General features: G+C 33.8%; 1 protein-coding gene across 6 annotated transcripts; it reads left to right on the top strand.

Annotated features, from left to right (window-relative positions):
• Nucleotides 1-374: 374 nt before the first annotated feature.
• Nucleotides 375-27,033, top strand: BGAL9 (beta galactosidase 9). Of its 6 annotated transcripts, none has more exons than XM_068606583.2 (19): nt 375-1,001; nt 1,513-1,608; nt 1,737-1,849; nt 3,548-3,614; nt 4,031-4,123; nt 5,074-5,217; nt 5,406-5,494; nt 6,097-6,202; nt 9,678-9,765; nt 9,868-9,989; nt 11,132-11,335; nt 13,513-13,745; nt 14,321-14,436; nt 16,401-16,498; nt 19,607-19,717; nt 20,627-20,734; nt 25,338-25,546; nt 25,928-26,276; nt 26,697-27,033. In XM_068606583.2, exons 1-19 carry the CDS (start codon nt 765-767, stop codon nt 26,850-26,852), a joined length of 2,739 nt encoding a protein of 912 aa, XP_068462684.2. In that variant the 5' UTR covers nt 375-764; the 3' UTR covers nt 26,853-27,033. The 6 variants fall into 6 exon arrangements, 3 of the variants coding, with proteins under 3 accessions (XP_068462684.2, XP_090156095.1, XP_090156096.1); XR_016519383.1 differs by having other exon boundaries at nt 488-1,001; nt 13,580-13,745; nt 16,396-16,498; XR_016519381.1 differs by having other exon boundaries at nt 488-1,001; nt 16,396-16,498.
• Nucleotides 27,034-27,394: the final 361 nt, after the last annotated feature.

The raw sequence follows: 27,394 nt of genomic DNA, 5'->3' as shown, positions 1-27,394 counted from the left end.
GTTGAAAAACTTTTCATCAAATATTCTATTAAGAATGAAACCAAATATTCGATGACTATAAGAAAAAACCCTATATTGTTTCTGGTTTCACATGAAGACGTCTTACTGTGGTGGTGACAAGTTCAAACTACAACAAAGAAGGTGGTGAGTGGTGGTTGCCAAAACACCAATGGGTGCACCTCAGAGAGAATTGAACAACTTCATGGGATGTAGAGACATAGGGTTGATTTTTAATTTTTTAAGGGTATTTTAGACTTTTCACAAAACCTAAGGAGGTAAAAAAAACCTATGGAGGTGCAGAAAGAAATAATCTATTTCATGCTGGTGCAGGAGGAAGGGGTTTAGAAAGGAAAACCCCAAACTTAGAATTCTGTAACGGAACTGAACTGAAAATAAAAATGATGGGTTTTAAAAAATAATCTTGAATGTGATTGTTTTTTGTAATTCCTTTTGGGGTTTATTATGGAAAACTTCTCCTTAATTATGTGATACTTTTATAATGAAGACGTGAAAATAGAAATAAAATTACAAGCAAAATCCTCTATATTTCTTTCTCATATTTATATAAAATTATTGAAAACGAAGATAAATGCTGAGACGAAAACAATGGATAAGTGCGAGACAAAAATTTCATTGTCATCTTCGATAAATTCTACTAGAAGAAAGAATCAATCGTTTATTCAATTTTTCTATAGTTTTCAAAGGTGGTTGTTGTTGCGAACTACACACGAAAAGTGGGTTGCAGAAGAGGAAGGTTGAAGAAGATGTTGCGGAATTCCAATTCCAAAGGAGGATTAGGAAACAATAGGAAGGAGATGATAGTGGCAGTGGTATTTGTTTGTTTTTGCGTAGTAACAATTGAGTACGGAGTAAGAGTGACGGAGGCAGAAGAGTATTTCAAACCGTTCAATGTCACCTACGACCACCGCGCTCTCATCCTCGACGGCAAACGCCGCTTCCTCATTTCCGCCGGAATCCACTATCCACGCGCCACTCCTGAGGTCTTAATTCCTCATCTGAATTTAACTCTTCGCCATGGACTGAAACTAATATAACAGTCATGAAACCGCAATTTAACTGAATCATCGACTTTTTCTCTTCATTATCCTTTTCTCTTTGTTTAATCGAGTTCTGTTAGAGCTTGTTTACCCTGATATCTTTTTGCTTTGTTTCAGTGCCTCCATTTACCTAGATCGTTCTCAAAAGTCAAAAATTCTATTTGCGTCTTTTGGACTACCTTTTGTTTTAGAAACTAATGCTGTTATTTTTCCTCTCAGCATCGTGACTGAGCTTAAGAAAAAAGAAGAAGAAATAGAGTATTATGAACATCCGATATTTTGCATTTTGGCATTTTCAGTTCAAGTGAGCTTGCGGTTTGAATTTCTTTTTGTCGCGTAGACAATTGAAAATTCTTCTGAAACTAAATCGATAAATTAACCAATTCTTATATCAGTCTCGTTTAACCATAATAGGATGTGAAAGTGTCTTATTCTGCATTTGGTATGATTTTAGATGTGGCCTGACTTGATTGCAAAGAGCAAGGAAGGTGGAGCGGATGTGATTGAAACTTATGTTTTCTGGAATGGGCATGAACCAGTGCGAGGACAGGTGCAAAATTATATTTCTCCCCGCTATCCGGGCAGTGTGATCTTGTCTTGTATCTTCAATTTGTATTTGATATTTGTTTATTAATACTAAACTATCAACTTCCTTTTTCATTTGATGTGCTTGCGCAGTATAATTTTGAAGGGAGATATGATCTTGTGAAGTTTGTGAAGTTAGCTGCTGCTCATGGACTCTATTTCTTTCTCCGTATAGGCCCTTATACGTGTGCCGAGTGGAACTTTGGGTCTCAGCCTTACATATATTATCATTTAGCAATTTTTTGTTTCTTAAATTTGATGTTTCCATATAGAAAAGCAACAAGAGATTACACGATGATAGTTAATTAATTACACTTCTAAACAGGAGAAATACTTAATTAACTTTTATGCCATGCTCTACAATTTTTACATTCTTTGTCGTAATGTTTTGGAGTGAGAAACAGTTTTCATTTAATCATTTACATTTGATGTGAGTCATAATTTATCTTTGTTGATTGATATATGTCAAGTTGAAAGTTAGTACTTTTTGGTTTATATATATCAGGGATGGAAAGTAGTGTTAAAATACAGCCAAAGCACTAAAATGGTGCAATTTTATTTGGAAATTACTGATCTGGTTACCTTTTTAAAAAATTAGGTAAATGACTATGTTGTGCTTCTAAGTAGGACTTTGATCTTTTTGTTTATTTATTTCATTACTAAAGTTATGCTTTGAAACACGATTTTATTATTTTCTTTAATATAGAACTTGTGCTTTGAACCACAATTTTAATATTTTTTAATGTAGAAGTTGGGTTTTAAATTACTATTTTAGTTTTTTCTAAAGTGAAGTTGTGTATGACTTTAGTGCAAATTAAATTACACTAAAATTGTGCTAGCATGATTTTCATTTTTTTTCCAAGATGAAGTCGTGTGCACTTTTATATGGCATCGGATGAGAATATAGAGAACCACTAAATTATGAATGGCTACTACTAGCTAGGCCCAACAACAGTCACCCAGCCAGAGACTCTCTGTGACAAACATGAGATTAAACTAATTCATAAACTGCTGTGTATAGTTTGGTCCCACATTTACAAGCTTAATACACCCGTGCGTGTGTATATTAGCACTGGTGAAATGAATTGGTTCAATTGTTGCACCTCTCTTTTCTCATCAGGTGTCAATATAAAAGTGCACGGATCTTGATGGTTGCAACTGAAGTCATACTTGTAAGCACAAATTTAGTGTAAATTAAATTACATTGAAGTTATGCTTAGAAGAGCAACTTCTTCTTTGTGAGATCGTACTTTTAAATACGACTTATCCAGTATATGCCATAATGAATTGCACACTTGTACCTTAACAATGATCCTCACTTTTTTTAATTTTAAAACTGCTTTCCACTGCTCTTTCTAATGGTCTGTTGTGAACTTATTTTAATTGTGAATTATTTTTAACCTGTTAAATAAACTTAGTATATTCTGAAAGAAGGTTCTTTCAAGAAAGAAAATCAAGAGTGAGGATAATTTCTCCTTCACATAAAGGAAATAAACACAAACTTTGTCCAATGCTGTTATTATTATTGGTACTTGATGGTAACATAAATTAAGTTTTGTTTGTGATCAATACATGCTGATCTGTCCTACTTCTCTATTTGGATATTGCCTGTTTTGCAGCACCAGTGTCTTGATGCTATCCATCCGTTATGTATTGAAACCTGTGTTTAGTTGGAAAATATGCATAAGGATATCAGATTTCACGTCCCTACTACACTCATAGATTCACCTGCTTCTTTGATTTTTCTTGTGTTTTAGTTGTTTGCGTTTTGCACTTTTTGCTCTTGTGGACATACTACCCTCACCTCTTTTTTGCTTATTTCTCCTCAGTAGTGCTTATTTTTCTCTTTACGAGTAGATAAGTATTTGACATCTTGTTCATTGATTTATGAGCTATGTTTGCAGGGGTTTCCCGGTGTGGTTGCGTGATATCCCTGGTATTGAATTTCGAACAAACAATGAACCTTTCAAGGTGGACTGTTTTGATGGTTGACATTATTCTCTTTTATGTTTGTTCGTAAACAGATCTATATAATTTGTTTACTGTCTCTCTTTTTTCATTTGTGATTTTCCTATTTGTTCGGTTTATTCAGCATTCTCAAATTGGAACTGTGATTGACTTGACAACCATTTGTTCTTTATTGGGAAATACCCAAATTTCACATGGGCTAGAATATATAAGTGGGGTTAAGCTAGAACTAAACTCACATTCTAAGATTCTTGGCCCAAATTCTTCTTTCTTAGTGTGTACACATTTTGATATCATATAATGCACCTTAATGTTTAGTATAGGAGTGGGATTTTTGTGAACTCCTAAAATCATGGAATAAATGTAATTGGAAAAGATTCTGTTAACATGATTTTGATAGACTTTTTTTTTAAACCTAGGAGGAGATGAAGCGCTTTGTCTCCAAGGTGGTGAATATGATGAGAGAGGAAATGCTGTTTTCTTGGCAAGGTGGTCCTATAATTTTATTGCAGGTGGGAAAAGTGTAGGTTTTGGGCAATATATACATTAATTGATTTTCTTTATCATAATTTCAAGCACATTCACAGTCCTGCTAGGGACAAAATTGGCAATGAAATTACAACTGTCTCTATATCATTGTTTTAACTCATTGTATTTGTGTTTCTGTTGGATCCCAGATACTTGATAAACTTTTACAGGTTTATCATAGGTGAAAGAAGGGATTAGAATAAAGGACAAGTATAGTTTTTTTTATTTTTGTTACTATTAGTTGGAATTCTTTTATTTTTTCTGTTATAGGTTATTAAGGAAAGGTATTCTTTTACATAGTGTCCCGGTGAAACCAGGTAGGGGGGTTATGAAATTGATTATGTGTAAACTGGAGTTCCATGTAGAAAAGGAGAGTGCTCCTTTTGGAGATAAACTCGTTTACCTTGGTTGTTTGTATTGTTGGATACTTGGAGAAATAGAGGTATTTAAGTGTACTCTTTTAAGAACAGGGAGGACCTTTTGTTTTCAAGCAATAGTTTGGTAATTCAACAAAGGGAGTCTTAACAGTTTCTCTGCTATGTAGGTTTTATTTTTAGTAGGAGTGAACTGCTTTTAGATTATTCTGAATACGACACTTTTCCTATTTTTCTTCTAATTTCTTCAATGTCTATTGGAATCACCTAACTAGGTGATGTTATATAATGTAGGTATAAAATATATAGAAATTTTATGCAAGATTTTAGTTGTTGATGCTTGTTACGTGGTTCTTTTTCTGTACTGATGTATTCTGATTACGATATCCAATTTTCAAATTATTTAGTTCTCAAACTTATGAACACACTTAAATATTCTGTGTTAGATAACTATTGATATGTTTTATTCTATTATCTTGGAATTAGCTCATGCAAGTGTTAAATATGACGTTTCCCTTTGTAGAAGGAATCTTTAACTGATCATATGACTGGATTTTCAGATTGAGAATGAATACGGGAACATTGAGAGCTCCTATGGCAAAGGAGGTAAAGAGTATGTCAAATGGGCGGCTAAGATGGCTCTAAGTCTTGGTGCTGGGGTCCCATGGGTCATGTGTAGACAACAGGATGCTCCATATGATATCGTAAATTATATCCCTTTCCACAATTGAAAACAACTGTTATTGACATTTACCTATACTTACTAAAATTAAAATGTGTTCAGGTCTCTCCTATAGATTTTGAAAAAATAATGGAAAATATAGTTAAAATATATTGCGTTTGAAATAACTAACAATTCAAGTGGTTAATAAATCAATATTGTTGTACACAGATTGATACATGCAATGCATACTACTGTGATGGATTTAAACCAAACTCTCATAACAAACCAACGATTTGGACTGAGAACTGGGATGGATGGTACGAACAAATACATCCTTTGAGGGACTATCTTTTAATATGAGCAATAGGGCTACTGTTGCAGCATAGCAAGGCACAATAGAGGCCTAGTAGCTGCCAGAGAAGCTGCTATTCTCTTTCCTGAAAACCTATATTCAATCATATCATTTGGCTCTTTTACTGAATTGGAGTTCTATGACATTACCTACAACAGGAAGTGGTCTCTGGCAGCAACTTGTGGCCCAGTTCTCTCTTCTCATCATGTTAAATTGTCTATGTGGTTCTCTGTACTCTGTATGCATGCTGGTTATATATGTCTATATCACCAGGGGGTAGGAGAGTATGCTTACTTGTTTTGTACAGTCCGATGTATATATCTGCCTATACTTTAATAACAATATAAATACAAGTTTAGCAGTTGATACTCTGTATTATATAAATTGCTTATAAACCTTTCGGGTTAGCCAATATGTTTGCGTTTTGTGCTTACGTGTGTGTACTTGCATAAACTCATGTTGAACTGTTGATAGGAAATAGAAGGTAAAAGAAACAATGCGTTGAGAGCTGATTCAGTATTTGACTGTGGTGATAAATATTTTGGTTGTCTCCAACTGATTTTGAAGGTATACGCAATGGGGTGAAAAATTACCTCATAGACCTGTTGAAGACCTTGCTTTTGCAGTTGCACGATTTTTCCAACGTGGCGGAAGCTTTCAAAATTACTACATGGTATGATAGCTATTCTTTTTATTTGGAGTTTTGAACTAACAATTCATTTCTGGCTTCTTTGTTCTTCTAACTTGATGGTTGTCTCGGAGGATTCTTGTCCAATTTTTGCATACGAGGGCTTTTTATTACATTGTTGTTCTTTTGGCACATTTTGCCACATGCTTCTACCTTACTATTTCCCCGTCATTTATCAATAAAATTGCTTTATATTTTGAACATCAAATTGAAACTGATACGCAAGAGAATGAAGTACCCAAACAACTTGAAAAGTATGTTAGAAGAAAGAATAAGAGAGTAGATTAGTGGGTGCAGGGTAGTTAAAGGGTTTTATTAACCCAGAGGTATTATGTATAAATATGGTAAATAGTAAATTATTAGGATAAAAGTATCTTCAATATCTTTATATTGATGAGGAGAAAATATTTTTAAAATCTTTATATTCATTTTAACATATTTTTATTTTCTTGTTTTAAAAAATGTAATTGTTATAGAGGTGATGATAATGCATTTCTTTATTTCATTAAATAGTTCAAGTATAAATGAACCTCTTGGACTAATAAGGAGGGTAGCTTTCTCGTATAAAGAGGATGTAAATAACTCTTTTTGAAGGGAGTGACCCCCTTGGATGGTTAGCAAGGGAAAATATGTTCTTTCAGGTGTAGCAGGTCTAGCCCTAAGCTTAGGTTCGCTTTCACCAATATGGAGGGAACAATAGTTCATTGTTTTGAATTCTGGCAAAAAATTGCTAGAACCCTTTTTGGGAGGACTTTTAAGCAGTGTTGTTGAGGAGGTTTAGGGGAAATTGTCGTGACATAGAGTATGAGAGGTTAACGACATTGATGTAGTGCTCAAGTGTGGAAGATTGTGTGTGGGAATTTGAAATTTTAGCGGCTGAAACGATGGGAACATCTAAAGAACAATTAATGGGGTATTTATTGGTTGGGTTTTAGAAGGATATCGGGGGACAATTTCGTGTCCATGATCCTAAAGACTTGATAAGAGCCGTTAAGGTGAATCATGATGTTGAAGGGCCCGTATTTACTAGAGATAAGGCCAAATCATAATATATAGGTAAGTGTAAACCTCACTTTATGAAGCCGACTTTGTAAGGTTGAGTTAGGCTTAACTTTAACTTTCTTAAGATGGTATCAAAACCTATCCTAGTCAAGTTTGTTGGGCCTTGTGTCACCTGCTACCAGTTTCCCCCTTGTCCTGTGCTCGAGATGTCGAGTCCTCAACATGAGAGTGTGTGTTGGAGAGCCTATATTGACTAGAAATAGGGCCAAATTGTTGCAAACCCCACCTTATAAACTAATTTTGTGAAGTTAAGTTTAAATTCCACTTTCTTAAGATGGTATTAGAACCATTCATATCCTACTCAAGTTTGCGAGACTCGTGTCACCCACTATCAGGTTTCCCCTAGTCCCATACTCGAGTTGTCCAGCCCTCGGCCTGAGGGGAGATAAAGCAAAATTATAGTATATAAGTGAGTACAAATTTCATCTTACTAAGTCAGTTTTATAGAGTTGAGTTAAACTTAAATTCCACTTTCTTAAGATGTGACATAGAGGAAGTGACAAAGGAAGCATACAATTATGGAGGTTCTTTGAATCAAAACAATGATGGGTTGAGATAACAGGGAGGAGGTTAAATATTGCCACAAGCACATTCAACCAGTGCTCAACCATCTAGTGGAGGAATCAACCGTAAGGAGTAAAGTGGTTTCTACATCATCAACTTGAAAACCCAATGATGGGGCTAGTTATTGGTTAAAGAGTGGGGATACAAGGAACCTAACCTACTTGGAATATCTTAAAAAAAGGGAGGGAAGGAGATGTTTTAGATGTGGGTTAATTGTTGGGCTTGGACATAGATGCCTTCAAAAGAATGCAAGGGTGGTTATTTTGCCCAATGATGAGCAAGTGAATGAATTAGATGAAACATCGCAAATTAAGTTATACACAAGCGAGAAGAATGATGAAGAAACACCAGGAGTGGACTGCAGAATTTTCTTTTTTTTCATTTGAGAGGAGTTGATGTGATTTTAGGGGTAGCTTGGTCAGCTACCTAAGGCGAGATTAAATTGGAGGTCGCTAAATATGACTTTTATGAAACAAGGAGAGAGAATCATAATAATGGAGATCATAGTTTGGCTAAATCATTAGTATCAGCCAAATTCTTATTGAAGGGAACTGAAGCAGAAGTGCATGGTATGGGTGGCTATGTGGTGGATTGTGGAGAAAAATAAAAATAAAAATAGAGAACTCCTTGCAGAACAGGAAAAACAAATACAGGTATTCTTAGAGGACTTTGTCCAAGTTTTTATGGAACATAAGGGGTTACCTCCATACAAAGATTGATCATAGAATACTTGTCAAAGTTGGGGTTGATCCCATTAATGCAAGGCCATATTGATACTCAAAAACATCTTCATAAAAATGAAATTGAAAACAAGTGGCTGAAATGTTGTATACAAGGGCCATTCGGCCTTGTAACAATCCATATAGATAGATTGATCATAGAATATCTGTCAAGGCTGGGGTGGATCCCATAAATGAGAGGCCACATCGATACCCACAACATCAAAAAAATGAAATTGGAAAACTAGTAGTTGAAATTCGGCCTAGTAACAACCCATATTCCAATCCCGTTATTTTAGTGAAGAAAAGAGATGGAAGTTGGAGGTTATGTGTAGACTATACGACATTCAACAAGGCTATTGTTTAAGATAAGTTTCCTATCCCTGTGATTAAATAACTGCTAGATGAATCAAATGAGGTTGTATGTTTTTAGAAGATTGATTTAAGGGCAAAATACCATCAAATAAGAATGCGTCTTGCTGATGAATTTTAGTTATGTCATTTGGGCTAACTAATTTCCCTGCAACCTTTCAATGTGCCATAAACACCATATTGAGACCTTTTCTTAAGAGACACGTGCAGGTTTTTTATATGACAATATTTAGTTACAGAAGGTATTGGAAAGAGCACATGCAACATTTGTGACAAGTCTTTGAAGCAACACGAATTTCTGGCCTAGAGAAAAAAAAGCACCTTTGGGAATACTGAGATGTGTTATGTAGGGCACGTTTCCTCAACAAGAGTGACACTGTTTGTTGCGACCTGTCGTGTTTTCCAATGCAACAAGTATTAAGCTCCGAGTTCAGCTTGACTACTGCAACCATTGCCTATTGCCTTTGATGGTTTAAATGTCTTATTTTGCTTTTCTATAGGATGCCTGTTTCTTTGTTTTGTTCTTCCATTTATTTGTTTATGGTAATTAATTTTAAATGAAAATAAACTGAAAAATCAGTGTGGTGATATCTTCTAATAGGTACTTTTCTTTATATATTTCAAAATGATTTAGGATGAATATATTTTGTTATACAAGGTTTATCTATATATGAAGTATATTTTAGTCTCTGCAGATATGAGTATTAGTAAGCCACATCTTGACAGGCCATTTTATTTTACAGTATTTCGGCGGAACAAATTTTGGCCGCACCGCAGGGGGCCCCTTGCAAATTACAAGTTATGATTATGACGCTCCAATTGATGAGTATGGTATGTGGAAGAATAACAATTAGACTTTGTTGTTTAGATGGTAGCTACTACGATTATATGGTCTATAGCAGTTGACATGGTTGATGAACCTTGTTTTTCTAGGTCTGCTACATGAGCCTAAATGGGGTCACCTGAAAGATTTACATGCTGCTTTGAAGCTTTGTGAGCCTGCCCTAGTGGCTGCTGATTCACCGACGTATATAAAATTGGGTCCAAAGCAGGAGGTTTGAGCCAAGCATGAAATAAATATTTCATACAAGTTTCAAGCATTATCATTTACTACATTTAATATTTTATTGGTAGTAGTTACACTTAGAGACCTACTAATATTTTATTGGTTGTAGATAATGACTCACTAACTAGTAGCTTATATCTCTACTAAGTCATCTGATGCAAGTCCCTTCGAGATTTTGTTAAAGATATGAATTGAAAAGATAAAAAATATCAAGATTTATTTTCACTTTGACATAGAGATAGTCATGTCCAAAAAATATTTACTAGCCTTGTCATTATTTACTAAGTTTATCAAGAGGTCTTGTGTTGATATTTGTAACAAGCTTTTCTCCTATGATACATATGCTCTAGCTTGAGGAAGAGTGTTATAAAGGAGTTGATTAAAGTTGTAATTTGATTTTATTAAATAGAGATATGATATGATGTGATGGGAAAATAATTTGCTAAATGTTTCCCATTACTAGATATTGATTTTGTTTCTTATTATTATATCTCTTCTTCATTATAGATAAGAATACTCGTATGTGTACCCAACACACGAAATTCATTTTATTCCTTCTCGATTTCTCTCTTCTCAACATGGTACTAGAGAGTGATATCATCTTCTGTGACTTGTTTTGTCACTGATCCTTTCAACATCCTGAAGTGTACAATGCAGATGCCATATTACCTTCCTTTGATATTCAACTTATATTGGTAACAAAGATTGAACTCTTGAATATTGATCATCTCTGGTCATAGGTTAAAATATTAGAAGACTACTTGGTGTCTTTATAGCTCTAACGTCAACTTGATCTTTTGATCTTTGCATTTCTTTCGTAAAAGTTGTTTGTTGTTTTCTGAACTTATCAAAACTACACTACACTACACCTACCCTTAGTATTTCCAAAACTACACTACTACTGCTATCATTCCCTACATGTGTGTTCAATCTTTTCATGCTGCAATAGACATTTGCAAAGAATGTGATTTACCTATGATAATGCTTCTGCATATTTTTCTACTGTTTATTACAATATGCCTTCACAAGCACATGTAGCCAATCCCACCATGTGCTATAAGGTTCGGTTGATGTATGTAAAATTATATAGGTGATTTTATTTTCTGAATCACTTCTGTTCTTCAATTTCAGGCACATGTATACCAAACAGATGTTCACCCTGATGGATTGAACTTGTCTCTATCTGAATCTCGAAACATATGCTCAGCATTTCTTGCGAACATTGATGAAAAAAAAGAGGCAACAGTGACATTTCGTGGTCAAAGATACACTATACCACCATGGTCTGTGAGTGTATTGCCAGATTGCACAAATACAGTTTTCAATACTGCCAAGGTTGGTTTATGCAGGGGAACTTTTTGGGTCTGCAAAAATGTTGGCATGACATAATATTGTTCTCTCCTCTCTATTTTTTATGTGTGTGAAAGTTATTGCACTAATGATTTACTTTAGCTTAATGATTTTGTGATATCCATCTTTATATGTATGCATGTATGTACTAATGTATGTGAGGAAGGATAAAGTTAGTCATAGAAACCTTTTTAAAGTTATATTCATCCTCACCCTTTACTTTCTTAATCTAATTGTCAATACTTATATTCATCCTCACCCATTAGATTAAAAATAGTTAAAGGGTAAAAATTTTATTGTTGAAATAAAATGTGTGTACTCCCAATATAGAGCTAAAGAGTAACACATTCAAATACATACATTATTATTAAGAAGTGAACTTTAAGCCTAACGCAACCTTATAAAACTGACTTATAAGGTGAGAGTTGCACCCACTTATATATTATAAAATGTCATTATCTCTAGTCGATGTTGAATCTCAACAATTATTATTAAAGGAAAAGAAAGAATAGGGTAAATCACTTATTGAACACATAGGGTTATGTTTATATAGGAAAAGAAACATATGGGCTAAGCCCATTACATAAATAAAAATATCTAACAATATCTATAATATCTCATAATATCTAATAATATCTAACAATTATCATAATCTCAGTCAAATCCTAACATCTTAAATCTAAATGGATAAGAATAATTTTCATATCCTTATCCAAACACTATCTGAAAATTTGAAACATAACAAAAATGCCTAAAAACTAAGTTTTCTTTATCAAAAGATGGAAGTGCTAAATCATCACTATGTTATTTGGCATCCCAACTATGTTGGCACCCCAAGTTACATCATTCTTTTGCTACACTCCAAGTTTTAAACCACCATTTGATTCCTAAGAATCAAGACAAGACTCTAAGAGAGATCTCACTCTCAACATGTTGAAAATGCTCACCATTTCATATATATAAGTGTTTTTACAAAAGGTGAAGATGGCTATTTATAATCTTTGCCATCCCAAATTCAAATCTGAATTACAATGAATGAACTCTAAATTGAATGTAAATGCTAATCCCTATGATTGGCCAAAAATTTACAAAGAAAATAAGGTTCTAGAACAAGGGCCATGAATAATCCCATGCTTTTTTTTTTTTTGATCAGCAATGAATAAATTAAATTAAGAGGGATACTTTAGGGGTATCCCAACCCGTTTACAAACCACAAACTGGTTATACCACTGAGCAACCATAAAGAGGCTATACCTGCAGTGATAGATACAAAGCTAAACCCTGCAAAAACAGAATCATAGCAGCAGGATTGAGCTTACAAACCCACTAAACCCATCCTCCATGCAATCATGAGGAGGGTGCTCTTAGCTTGTGATCTATCCCTTAAAACGAAATCCTTAGGATGCCTCATTGTATCACACTCTTTATGTTTGTGTCACACTCACCATGCATGTGCCGCATTGCCTTCCCTTCTGCTTCTTGACCAAAAAATGTATCTCCTTTGGGCTTCATTGAATTACAAATTAGGCCCAAATAAACCTATACTACAAGTACTATTTGCACCTAAAATTACAACAAAATAAATCCTACATTTTTAAATAAAATTACGTGACAAATTACAAATGAAAGTAAATTCTAATTTAAAATTTACAATCAAAGGAATTCTATTCTAAAAATACAAACAAGTATTTTGTTTGCTAATAATTATCTTTCCCGTCCAGGCACTCATCGAAGGTGCATGGTAAAGGGGGATTGCTGGAATACGTTGTTTATTTTTGACTGTTCAAGTGAAATCCTTGCTGTCTATTGGTTTTGTAATGTCTATTGTGAAAATGCTCAATACTACACTTATAGGATTGTTATATTATTTTAGGGTTGTCTAAAATATTAAAATTTATACACCTGCTTTCGCCTAAATGAGAGGTTCCTTTTGCCTGTAATGGATTAGGGAACATTAGTGTCCTAGGAATAGGAATAAAGTGTTTATGCGCCTGTAGTTTTTAATTATATTGTACATCTCATTCTTTATTGTTATTATTTCATTAATCAATGCTTTCATTCTTCCCCACCCAATGTTGAATGTGGATAATATTTCTTACTCATAGGTAGACATTAATTATGGTACTTCATGGTTTTGAGATAACTTCTTTAAATTTGCTCAGGTTAGAGCACAAACATCTGTCAAACTAGTAGAGCTTGATTTGCCAACTATCTCCAATATTTTCCCAGGCCAGCAAAGTAGGCACCACAATGGTATCTACTACATCTCGAAGTCTTGGATGACTACAAAAGAGCCACTCAATATATGGAGTAAGAGCAGTTTCACTGTTGAAGGTATATGGGAGCACTTAAATGTAACAAAGGATCAATCTGACTATCTTTGGTATTCAACCAGGTGTGCCACATATTATATATCTTTTGGCTTGTTTTACTTTTACTTTTACTTTCTGGTACATGCGGTCTGCTATATTATGGCTTACTTTTATAAAAAATGAATGTTTTACCTGTTATCTGTCTTCTTTTAGATAAAGAGGAGTTCACTATAACTAAAGGTTTCAAGGACCAACTTTCTTGAAAGCTTAAGCTTTTAGGTGAAAGGTCACAAAGTGTTGAAGTGTGGACAATGCACAGGCCCACACTACCGTCTTAAGTTTAACTATTTTATTACAATAGAAGTGACAAATTACTTGGTCATAGAAGGTTACAATGTCAACGACTAAATTTGCTAAAAGTTGAAGTTATGCGATGGCTTAAGAATGATTTCATTTCTAAGAAAAGAAACATGAAAGATTATGGAGAAGAAGATATCTTCTATATACTCTGCCAAAGGAATTCGATAGATCAAAACATGATCTGAATTCCATAATGCTGCAATAAAATAAAATAAAATGATCAAAATGGAAAGTGTTTTTTAATATTGATTAAATGGTTTTCTAATTGTATTTTCATTAATTTGTGTATATAATGCAGAATATCCGTTTCAGACAGTGACATCTTGTTTTGGGAGGAAAATGATGTTCGTCCAAAACTTACAATAGATGGTGTCCGTGATATACTGCAAATATTTGTCAATGGAAAGCTTATAGGTAACTGCAGTATTGTATGTCTTTCTGTATTTTAAAAAGAGCAAGTTTGTGTATTTTTGTTCCTTAAATTAATGGAAGTTCTATTCTGGATGATGCACTTTATTTTGTAACTTCCCTAGAAAGATTCTTAGAAGGAATCATAGTATGTGCATATTATTTGAAGTTCAGCGTTGCTTGAGAAAATTAACACTCACAATCTAGATAGTGTTTGTCTGACACTTGGGAGGAATTATATTATGTACAAATGGTTTATTTGTTTTAATTTATATTAGACATATGGTTTGATTGTGTTAGAGACATGATTTGAATACTATATTAAATAAAGAGATAAGATATGGTTTGATGGGGAAATATCTTATCTAAAATTTCCATTATTACCTGGTTTTGTTCATATTATTATATATCTTCTACATTATAAATAAGAATACTCATTTACGCCACACAATTACAAGCAATCTTTTCAATATGATATCAGAATCTTTCCTAGAAAGGTCTATTGAGCCTATCATGCCACCCACCATCAAATCCACAAATATCTAGTCCTATGCTTTCATACCATCTCAAAAAGTGGATTTAGGCCTAACTTAGTCCTACAATTTGCAGGTTTGAGTTAGGCCTAAATCCACATTCTAAGAATCCAGTATCCTTTGACTTTTGTTGTTGTTAGCTCTTGCCTAAGACTCTCCCTTTGAATCTGTGTTTTGTTATAAATGTTAGGGTTGAAAGAAATAGATGGAATGTATTTCTGATGTTATTTTCAAATGTGATTACAGTCTCAATTTATAGACTATTTACAACCTAATTAAGGAAGGAAATAATAGGTAATGAAAGCAAGAAATAATGGGTGATTAAAGCTGTACAAATCAAGTCACTAACAAATTTGTCCTAATAAATAAAGAATAAAATCTGCACTTAATTACAGAATAATTCTCCTGATTATGCAACAGTTAGCATGTTTTAAATGTATGGGGATATCTCGGTTAGATTATGTTTGTTATGAGCCACTTATCCCAAAAGCTTAGTTTTTAGGTAAACAAACGTGAAGGTTTGATAATATGTCTTACATGTTTTTTCATGCACAAGCCCAAAACATGTATAATACCCTATACACAATCCTGATTGTCTTTTCGGAAATTTAACTTTTTATTAGAAGAATGAGTTTATGATTACGACCCAAAGCTTGAGTTGTTAGCTACAAATTTGCTAAACTAACTGAAACACGAGAACATCTTGGCAAGCATGTAGAATACTTGGCAAAAGTTTATCCCAAACAATTTCTAGTTTCAAATTTTGGTAATTTTAACATCCCTAAAATTATAAACTATTGTATCTAAACAGTCTAGCAAAATCAGGAAAAAATTATATAGTTTAAATGCTGAAATATTTAATACAATCCAAAATATATTCAATACTAGTCTTTCACAATATAGATATAAAATGCCCCAAACTCCTAAATAAAGCTAGAGTGGTCATCACAGAAATAACCTTCTGGGAATAAACACATAACCTACAGCTCAGCTTTCTAGTGCTTTGGGTAAATAAATGAGAGAACTCAAAATATCATTAAGGGCATAAAAACCTCGGTGACGAGAAGGTGGAGCAATAATGGATGAGTGATTTATTCCCTTCAAAACAAATTTGAAATATACTATAAAAGTGAAGATAATTACTCTAAATAATCCAATATAATGAGTACAAATAAAAAAATTATAAATTATATTTTAAAATATGCTAAAAAATACTTTTTCAAATTTGTAGATTGTGTACCACACAATAATAACTTTTTAAGGACTGGGTAGTGTCATTGTCTCTTTAAAGCACTATCTCTAACCTAACTCCCTATAACGGGTCCCCATCTTTTCAAAACAAACCATCAGTTGTATCTTAACTGTTATGCTTTAAAGGTTTAATATTTTTTTTTGTTTATATATATTCATGTCGTTTCATTTCCTGTCCAAGTGAAGGTAATGCTGTTGGTCATTGGATCAAGGTGGTCCAGTCTCTTCAATTTCTCCCAGGATACAATGATTTAACACTGTTAACTCAAACAGTGGGTTTGCAGGTGAAATTCCTCGTATATTTTTTACATGTATCCTTTTCTATAATGCAAAACTTCTCCAATGTGTTGTGTAGGTATTTGGGGTTTGCTTAAATTTCTTAATTCATACACTACAGTCTTTGAGCAATCAAAGTGGTTCATTTTGATAAGAGGTATATTAGTAATGGCAAAGAAGAATTGAAGAGCATAATGTCAATTATTATGCGTACATAATATTATCTTTACATAATGAATAATTTAGTTTGGTTGGATATAACTTCTACCTGTTAGTATGGCAGTTTCTTATACTTGCAATGACTATTTTCTCTTAGGATGAACAATTTAAAGCAATTAATTCTGCAAGTATATATTAATTTTTTAAATAAAAATGGTAGCACTAATGCATCACAATGTTAATCGCCATTCCAAGTATGTTGGGACCACAATTAGCAACAATCATATGTAGCACCCCTACCTCTTCGGAAAGGAGAAAAAACAGTACAGAGTGGGGCGGATTAGGCCAGAATAATGAACCTATAACATGGAAGATTGAACCTATCTTTGAAAAAACCAGGGATTGCAAAAGGAGGTGTATTATCCTTAGTATGTCTAATACTTTGTCCTAACGCCATAATTTCCAAGTAATTCAGGAGACTGCAGTACAAAGAAAGGGTTGTATAGGATAGGAATTTTCCAAAAAAATCTTGAAGAGTTTTTACTTTTGATGATTGTTGGGTTTGTTACCAAAATAGGACTTGTAGGAAGAAGTTTGAAATCTGGTGATTTACAACCACACTTTACTATTCAAGGCCCTATGACCAGAACTAACGGGTTACATTCTGGACCATATCAAATTAGTATCAGAGTCTAGTTGATGTGGGGAAATCACACCATATAAAACTAAGTGTTCTTTTCAGCAACAATCCCAGTCTTTCCTCAAGTTGTATTAGGAAAATCCCGCAGGAAACCATCTTGAAAGAGAGAAAGACCTTGCAACTATGGCATATGTGAAACAAGGTGTTACGAACTAAGAAAATGCACCAGACAAGCCAAAAACACAGAAAAACTACTGAATAACCTCTGTATTATTGCTACTGCGCTTTACACTCAGAACATCCACAAAGGAAATGATTATTCCTTTTACACAGGACTTTCCCTGTCTACAAAACTGTATTAAAAAAACGTACCCCTCCACTAAACCAGTTGGTCTTTATTTAAAGACCAACCCTACCCAACAACTAACTACCCTTTTCCTATAATATACCTTCCAAGTCCTTTCCTTATTTGGTGTCCTAACACAAGGTCAGCAAGGGGAGAGATGGCAGTGACAGCCCCAACCATTCTAAAATATTTGTTAGCACCACATGTTATCTAACTTTCAGGCAAAGGATATAGACCCTATCCCCTATTTCTTGAGAATTGAAGTTAGTCTTTTGACATAAGTATAGTAATTACTCAAAATCATGCATTGGATATACTTTAAGACAGTGATGTTGGAGTTTTGCCCTAATGATAGGATTTCAATTCCAAACTACCATCAAATCAGGAGGAGCCCTTGAAAAACCTTGGTGGATATGAACATCTTGCTGGGAAACTTAACTATCTAAAAGTAATCAGGCCAAATATTACTTTTGTTGGAGTTTGGTTCAGAAACTGAATCAGAAGGAGAGGATGAAGGAGAATCTACAGGTTGGGAACTAGACTTACATGTAGTAATTTGTGGTTATCCAGTGGAAGTGATAGAAGATGACTGTAGGTTTGAGACAAGAGGAACAAATGCATAAATACTAAAAAATAGTTCAAGATACCTGATTACTGGGTGAAAAGATGAGGAAAAAAAAGGAAATTTTTGCTCATTAAATAGAACATCTTTGGAAATATATAACCTACTTGAGGAAGATAACATTTGTATCCTTTGTGACATATGAAATAAGCAAGAAAGACACATTCTTGAAAATGACATTCAAGTTTGAGGGTTGTGTGGTCGAAGAAGAGGAAAACAAGCACATCCAAAAGGTAGAAATTTATAATCAGGAGCAGTATTGAGTATAATGGTATACCGAACAAAAAAATAAAGAGGAGCACATAAGATAAAAAATAGTAGCAAAGGCATGGTCCCAATAGGATTTAGGGAGAGAAGCATGACTAACTATAGTAAGACCAATGTCAGCAATATGATGATGATTGCATTCAGCAACACCATTTTGATATTGTGAAGACAAATGAGTCTATGAATAATAACGTGAGATTTGAGAAATGTAGTAAAGGGGAAAATTCTGCTCCCCGATCAGTTTGAACAACTTTAATAGGTTTGTTAAACTGTAATTCAATCATGGAGATAAACTGCTGAAAATAATGTTGTTGTTTCAAATTTTTGTTTGAGCAAATAAATTCAAGTAGGCATCCACAAAAGAATGTCATAGGAGAAACCATTAGATGACGGAACAGATGAAGGTCCCCATAAGTCACTATACACAAGCTCAAAAGGAGATTTATAAGTAGTTAAGGAAGCTTGAGAAGAAAGTTTATGTGCTTTACCCATGCAACAAGTAGAACAAAAGTTCCTAGAACATTGATACTAGGATATTCTAATCTAAGATATCAATTATATGCACAACTAATAGTACAATTATTTGGAACAGTAGTAGTATTATTAAAACAGACAAAGAAAGTTTAAGCACAAAAGGAAGACTTCAAAATATTATTAGGTCAGCATGTCAATTGGAGATCTCATGTTGACTAAACTAGAGATATGACCAAATTATAAAGCGTGTATAAACTTCATCTTGCAAGCCGGTTTTATGAGGTATGGGTTAAGCCCGTTACATCTAACAAAACCTACCACAATGAAGATACAAGCCATATATTAAGGCCAAGGGTGTTGGCAATAAAGGAACTTTCGAACAAAGTTGTTAATCGATACCCCTATAGTTAAATGCTTTTAGTTATATGTTGTTTTCTTTTCCATTAGTGAGTTGATGATAGAGGATTATCTAATGTGTTCACATTAATATGAACAGCATATTCCTGTCCATCTATATGTGACTTTTCTTCAGCTTATTTTCCTATAAAACAACCGAGGGATAAAGATTACTGACTATAAATATATTCTCATTTGAAACAATATTGCAGAATTATGGTGCATTTATTGAGAAGGATGGAGCAGGGATCAGAGGTACAATAAAGATCACTGGATTTAAAAATGGAGATATAGATCTTTCAAAATCATTATGGACCCATCAGGTATGTATATAATATTCAAACCCTGAATTGATTACAAATAACTATATGAATTCTTAGCTGTTTTTTAGAGGAAAATACTACTAGGTTTAAGTGTAGTATACTACAGCTATATTTTGAAAGATTTAGTAAATACACATGCCCAATGCACGTGTTTTCTCTGTCTCGTTTTCTAGATGGTTCCTTTGAATTTGGACATACTACAATTGACCTTCTGATTTCAAATGACCAACTTTCAAATATTTTGTAGGGTCAGTCAATGAGTTAGTTCCACACAGAGTATTCGTACTAGGTGTAAATAAGCTAGTTAGGTATACTCCAGCTGCATCCTTTGTAAATAAACCTGTGTGCACTTGTTAATATTCAAGACTATTCGACAAAACAATTTACAAGAGAAAAATAAAGATATCACTACTTCCTACCATTGAACTTATCTATACATAACATCGATGCTACCTGCTAAAATAAACATTAAAAAAGCTCTGATCTCCTTATCTCCTTATATTCCCATTTCCAACAATATTCCTTTAATAAAATAGGATTTTGAATATTAAGTTTCTCTAACATACCCTTGTAGGAATAGATTTTAAAGTTGCGTGTTTGAGGTTTTTTTATTTCTTTAAGGATTTTAACCTTGTCATGGTAATCTAAGAATATAAATTTGGAAAGTTTTGATTCTCTGTTCAACATGAGTTGATCATTCTTGTTCTGCCTTCACTACATAGAAATTTAAAATGCTACTTTAGCGGTGTGCTTTCCAGGTGTATCATGATTTTATTATCTTTATTCGAGACTCATTTAGTTGTTCTATACTTTTCATCTATGTTATTACATACTATATTTGTGGGATTGTACTTTCTTATTATGAGGAATTTGAAAATATTTATTCCACTTTATTCAATTTTATCCCAGGTTGGGCTTCAGGGCGAGTTTTTAAAATTTTACAGTGAACAGAATGAAAGTTCCGGATGGGTAGAATTAAGCCCTGATGGCATCCCATCCACATTTACATGGTACAAGGTAATTATGATCTGTTGATGATTTATCTGTTAGAGCTGCGGTATAATGAAAGAAAATAGAAAAGGAAAAGAGCCTACAAGTTATTTACATTGATTTTGTTATAAATATGAAACCAGTCATGAACCTTCTTAAGAGCTTAAGCTCCTTAGAAAGTTGATTCTTGGCATAGTATTAGCACCTCTATTACTAAGTTAGAAGTTTCATACTAACTGCCCTCTTTTTCTCTTGATAAAACTTAATTGCCAGAATACTAACAAAATATTTATAAAACGCGAATCACGCAAAATGATTAGGATAATTTATGTTATATGATATTTGTATTACCTAATTTTTACTATGGTAGACAAATTCATGGGTGACAGATAGAGCGTATGGTCAATGATTAAGATGATTATAAATTTATACACATGCTAAAGTTCTTTAAGGAAAGCATGTGATTTGGAATTCCTCAGCTTGTAAGGTAAGAATTGTGTACTCTTATATACTATAATTTGGTTATATTTGTTAAGTTATCAAGAAAGATTTTGTTGAGTTATAAGTACATATTAACAATCATTGTCAAAATTACAATAAAGATATTGTAGAGATTCAAGAAATTAATGCAATCATTTTTCTAGGGTGGTAGAGTTCTTTATATATCCTCGTTACTGATTTCGAGAGTATCAATTAAAATCATATCTTTTTTCTCTCATACACTTCATTCTGAAGTTGGTAGTAGAGCTTCCAATCTTAGGACTTATGTTGTTTGGATAAACAATTTTAAAAGAAATTGAAATTCTAGAAATTTATGAGTAATTTAATTACTTTAATTTATATAATTTCAAATTATACCTAAAAAGTAAGAATTTGAAATGTTCCGTATCTCTTCTCTCACATCTATACCAATGTTGTCGGTTTGACCTTCAAGTTGAAGTCGATCGTAGTTATTTTCATTCAACACAATCAGAGATACCTCTTTTTTATGTATGAAAGTTTTATTTCGCAATCAAATTTCTCTTGGTCAATATTAATAGTATTTGTTGACTGATATGAAACACAACTTTGTCCACTTGACCTCAATTGGGTTTAATTTTCAATTGGTGTCAGTTGTGGTTATTTTTAGGTTGACTTATATAAGCTTATGTCAAATAGGGTTTTTCGCTTGACTTATATATGATTTTTTTTGTGTGGATGTTTTCAAGGATTGCTTTATATTTTGACGTTGTCATCATTTGTCCAAAGTCAGTTAGGATTTTTTTTTTCCAATGTTGATTGTGGAAGCTTTCCGTCAATCTTGATTTAGTGTTTTTTTTGTCAATGTCAACCAAGGAAATTTTTTTAGCAAACACTGATAAAAAAAAGTCGGCAAAACAGAAACCTAACCAACAATGTAGAAAAAATAATGCTGGGCAATTTCATACAAAATAATTGTTACCAACAATTAAAAATAACTTAATTGATGTCAATCAAGAAAAACCCTAGTCGATATTGTTAGAGATCCCACATCTACTAGAGCTAAGGACATTTCATAATATATAACCATATGAGCTGATTTCGTAAGGTTGACTTAGGGTTTAAAGTCCACTTCTTAATATGGTATTAGAGCCATTTAGAGTCTAACCTAGCGAGAGTTTGTTGGGCTTATCAGGTCACCCGCTATCGGGCCGCTATCAAACCTCTGAATTTCTTACCTCTTAAAGTATTTGGGTCCACATGTTTTGTTCACAATTTTAGTCTTTGTCTTCAAAATTATTTGCTAAGTCACACAAATGTATCTTTTTAGGATTCACTGCAAAAACGATATAAATATTTTTGTCCTTCTCTAAGCCAATATTTCATTTAAGCAAATGTCACTTCATTGAGTCTTTCCTTTACTTTAAGCCCCCTTTTTCTCCTGCTCCATCTCCATCTGCTCAAGTCAATACTTAGTTGTGTGTGATCCTCCTATTGTGTTTAGAGTACCTAAAGATCTCCCACCTTCGCTAATCCTTTAGGTGTAAAATCATCAATAGACTTCCCATCATCCACCAGATGACTCTCTTCTATTGTCAACTACTCCATCCTCTCCTAAACCCTAAATCCTAAATCATTTTATACTTCTCTTTTGTCTATTTCTTTTATGTCAATTCCAAAATCTGTAGGTGATGCGTAAGCCATCCAGGTTGGCATTAGGCCATCCTTGATGAAATAAATGCTCTTTAGAATAGTAAAACTTAGGAACTCGTTCCCTTACCTTTCAGGAAATCTGTTGTTAGTTGCAGGTAGATTTTTGCTATCAAAGTTGGTCCTAATGGTATTATGGATCATCTCAAAGCTCGCCTTGTGGCCCAAGGTCATACACAATTTTTTTGTTTGGACTATAATGATACTTTTTCTCCAGTGGCAAGTATGGCCTCTGTTCACTTATTCATAGCCATACCACGACTAACGATGACCTCTTTACCAATTGGATGTCAAAAATGTTTTTCTTAATGGGGATTTGCCAGAAAAAATTTATACGGAGCAACCTCCAATTTTGTTGCATAGGGAGAGTGATGCAATCCAAGGAGATGGATTGGAGAATTCATGGAGTGGCAGCGGAATGAACGAAGGTTTGCACCAAGTTTGAGAGTGAATTGGTGAGGTTTAAGAATGATTTAGGTGCTAGGAGGTAGAAAGAGGTGAGGCTTTCTAGGGTTTTCACTAATACAATATGAGTTTCACCTATTTATAGATGAAGAGGATGAAGGTAGCTTGCTTCTTAAGCTTCCATAACTCTAGTTAAGCGAACTTAACTATGGTGAGCTTTAGTAGCTTAAGTAGGTGCCGCCTAAGCCTTCTTAAGATGCTCTACGAACCTTGCTTGTATGACAAGTGAGGGTTTCTAGAGTGTGTTTGATTTATTTACAATGTATTCTTAAACTGGTTCAACATAAGTCTTGAACATCTACTATCTATGATTTCTATACAGACAATTCTCCTAACTTTATTCTTTATATGGTGGCTTGGATGGTACTCCATCAAAGAGTCTTTTGGATTGGTATGTCATCTTTTCAAATCTTTATATGGCCTAATGTAATCTTGATATGACTCGCTCTGAGGCAGATCATTCATTTTTTTACCGTAACTTGAATGTTGGGTGCATTTATCTAGAAGTATATGTTGGTGATATTGTACTTATAGGCAATGATCACTGTGACATCTCATAGGTACAACATCTTTGTCACCACTTTCAAACCAAAGACCTCGGCAAACTTAGATATTTCTTGGGGATTGAAGTAGCACAATCCAACAATAGAATTGTTATCTCTCAACAAAAATATACATTGGATATTTTGAAGAAAACTGGGTTAATGCATTCAAAGTTTGTTGACACACCCATGGATCCCAATCCAAATTCCTACCCAATTAGAAGGAGCTTCTTTCGAATCCTAAGAAATATAGAAGATTAGTTGAAAAATTGAATCATCTTACTGTTACCCGTCCTGACATTTCCTTTGCAGTTAGTGTTGTTATTCAATTTCTTAATTCTTTCTGTGCAAACCATTGGAATGCGACCATTCGTATATTGACGTACATTAAAAGTTCTCCTAGGAAAGGTTGGTTGTATAGACACAATAATCATACTAAAGTTCTATGTTATTATGTTGATTACACAGGATCTCCTTTTGATAGGAGATCCACTTATGGATATAGTGTCTCCATCAATGATAAATTGATCTCTTGGAAGAGCAAGAAACAAAATGTGTGGTGAGATCTAGTGCGAATGCATAATATAGAGTTATAGCCTCTCTCTGCTACTTGTGAACTTCTTTAGCTTAAACAGTTACTTAAAGAATTACAACTGGGAGAGGTCACTAAAATGACACTTATATGTGGCAATCAAGATGCTCTTCATATTAGCTCAAATTCCGTCTTTTGTGAAAGGCCCAAACATATTGAGATTGATTACCAATTTATTTGAGAAAAAATTGTATTCGGAGATGTCAAAATTGAGTTTCTTAATTTGAATGATCAACTAGTATATATTTCACTGAATCTTTACGGGTCCTATAATTGATCATATTTTTAACAAGCCTGGTACATACAATTTATATGCACCAACTTTAGAGAGAGTGTTAAATGTAATAGGCTTTGGTTCATATCTTCGTATTTTCTTATTCATAAATGTATTACTCTTTGCTTAATACACACACAAGGGATTCAGTCTGTACCTCTCTTTTATCTTAATACTTATGTACATGGGGTCATGGCCTTCCTGACAAGGTGTGTCTGATTTTCAAAGAATTGTTTTGACCTGATATAGTTCTCCTTTTCAATATTTTGTGATCTGTTTTAGGAAGATTCATGATTCTCGTGTATTTTACATTGTATGAAAAGGCATGTAGAGGGATTGGATTCTTTTTGTTCACTCATTCAATTCTTTAGATATTTGTTTTTTGTGTTTGCCTCTCAAAAATTGTTTAGTTATCTATTTATTGTAATTATTATGTCGAACGGACTACAACAGAATTAGTGAATCTAAAATCGTGATATGAATACTGAGATTATGAAGGTGCAAATACACCCACTGGCCATTCTTTCGTAATGCTATTTTTTTTATCTTAACGCTAATGTAATAATTACAGCTCTTTATTTTAAGCAGGCATACTTTGATGGTCCTGGTGGCCTAGATCCAGTTGCTCTTGACTTGAAAAGCATGGGGAAAGGTCAGGCTTGGGTGAATGGTCACCATATAGGAAGATACTGGACTCGGGTTTCTCCAAAAAGTGGATGTAAACAAGTCTGTGATTATCGTGGAGCATATGATTCTGACAAATGTTCAACAAATTGTGGAAAACCAACCCAAACCTTGTATGTAATCTTGAAGTGGCTAAAACTGTTGGTTTCATGATTTCATCTAATTCCACAAGACTTTTATTGACGGATTAAAATGCCCGCTCTCGACAGCATCATTTATCTCATGTTTATTGACATCTTTATGTACATTATTGTACTGGAATAACTTTAAATTCTCTTATCCAACCCTCCTGATAATCCTACTAATAACTATATAAGGAAAATATCATTTATGTTCCTATGATATTTAATTAATACAACTCTAATACTTCCTTTATTAAGCATTGCAAGGATTGTTAGAAAAATTTTAGGAGTATACAGCATTACTTATTGTACATTACTACTGTAAATTTATAGTACTGCGCTTTCCTTAACTTCTGACTAATTGGTCTATAGGTACCATGTGCCACGATCATGGTTGAGAGCATCCAACAATTTACTCGTTATCTTGGAAGAAGCCGGAGGAAATCCGTTTGAGATTTCTGTGAAGGTACATTTGTCCACAATAATATGTGCTCAAGTGTCAGAATCCAACTATCCACCTCTCCAGAAGTTGGTAAATGCGGATCTCATTCGTGAAGAAGTTTCTGCTAATAATATGATACCTGAACTTCAGTTATATTGTCAAGAAGGACATACAATTTCCTCCATAACATTTGCTAGCTTTGGTACCCCACGAGGTAGTTGTCAGAATTTTTCAAGAGGAAATTGCCACGCTACTAGTTCCATGTCAATAGTCTCCAAGGTAAACTAACTCTATATTGGGTAGCTTTTCACACTAGTCCTTGTCTAGTACCTCTTAAAAGTACAATTGTGGACTTAGTTTTCTGCAAGAAAGCAAATGCTCCACACGATTCTGGCGTTGTGGACTTGGGTAATTTTCCAAAATGCTTAACCTGAGTATTACAATTACTAATTATTGTTACCACTGAATAATCTGTAGGCTTATAATATTATTAGCCGCCGACTTATAATGTTTTGATGAAAAAAATATTGCGGTTCACTGAAAGAAGAAAAGTGGGGAAAAAAACTAGCTTAATAACACTACTAGGCATGTTTAGCAAAATCCTACCATTTCCAGTGCCAAAATTAGTGTGGCCCTTCTCTATTTGATGTTACCTAATTTTTGGTTGTAGACCATCCTGACACTTTTAATATTTTGCAGGAATGCCAAGGGAAAAAGAGATGCTCCATCAAAATCTTAGACAGTGTATTCGGAGGTGACCCATGTCCGGGTTTTGAGAAAACGTTGTCTGTGGAAGCAAGATGCACATCGCCATTGAGTGTTAGTTTCTTTCAAGAGGCTGTAAGTAGCTCCTAAAATGAGGTTCGGTGTGAATCTAGTGAACATAGGTCAAGCAACTAGACAATGGTACTAATCAGCAAGGGCCTTTCATCGTATTGTCTTTATGTAGAATGATATTTTAATATTTAGTTCATCATACTTGGTCTTTGACTTTTGAGAGCAAATAAGTAATATCAAGATCAATTGTTACGTGTTCGATCTAAGGGTATGTTATGGAAATATATTTCATGAATTCCAGAAAGTAGTATGTTATGGAAAAAGCTTCTGAAAAAGATAATTCGTAAGTTATTAAAAAAACGGTAAAACAATCTTTTTGAAAATTGATTGCTAGAAGAAACACCCTTGATCTCATTATTTGTTGTAGGCTAGAGTTCAATGAAGATTACAAAATTAGCATATCTCTTTCGATGTAGAAGAGGGTGTTTCTTCTTGCACCCATCATTTTTCTTTCTGCACTCTATCAAAAACGTGAATGGACAAAAATTATCTTGGGATATTTTAAATAAACCCTAGCTCGACACGCCCCTCCTCAACACTAAGGACTTTTTTTCTAAAAT

The sequence above is a fragment of the Phaseolus vulgaris genome, chromosome 3 (genome assembly GCF_051622355.1).
Source record: "Phaseolus vulgaris cultivar YP4 chromosome 3, ASM5162235v1, whole genome shotgun sequence".
Lineage (NCBI taxonomy): Eukaryota > Viridiplantae > Streptophyta > Magnoliopsida > Fabales > Fabaceae > Phaseolus > Phaseolus vulgaris.
This window is presented reverse-complemented; position numbering and strand designations above follow the sequence as displayed.

What these genes read in the sequence shown, in the direction of transcription:
- BGAL9 (XM_068606583.2), top strand. Translation starts at nt 765, where the DNA reads ATGTTGCGGAATTCCAATTCCAAAGGAGGATTAGGAAACAATAGGAAG. An exon ending in CAGTTTTCAATACTGCCAAG is followed by an intron (nt 11,336 to 13,512) that starts GTTGGTTTATGC and finishes AAATTTGCTCAG; the next exon opens with GTTAGAGCACAAACATCTGT. An exon ending in CCATGTCAATAGTCTCCAAG is followed by an intron (nt 26,277 to 26,696) that starts GTAAACTAACTC and finishes AATATTTTGCAG; the next exon opens with GAATGCCAAGGGAAAAAGAG.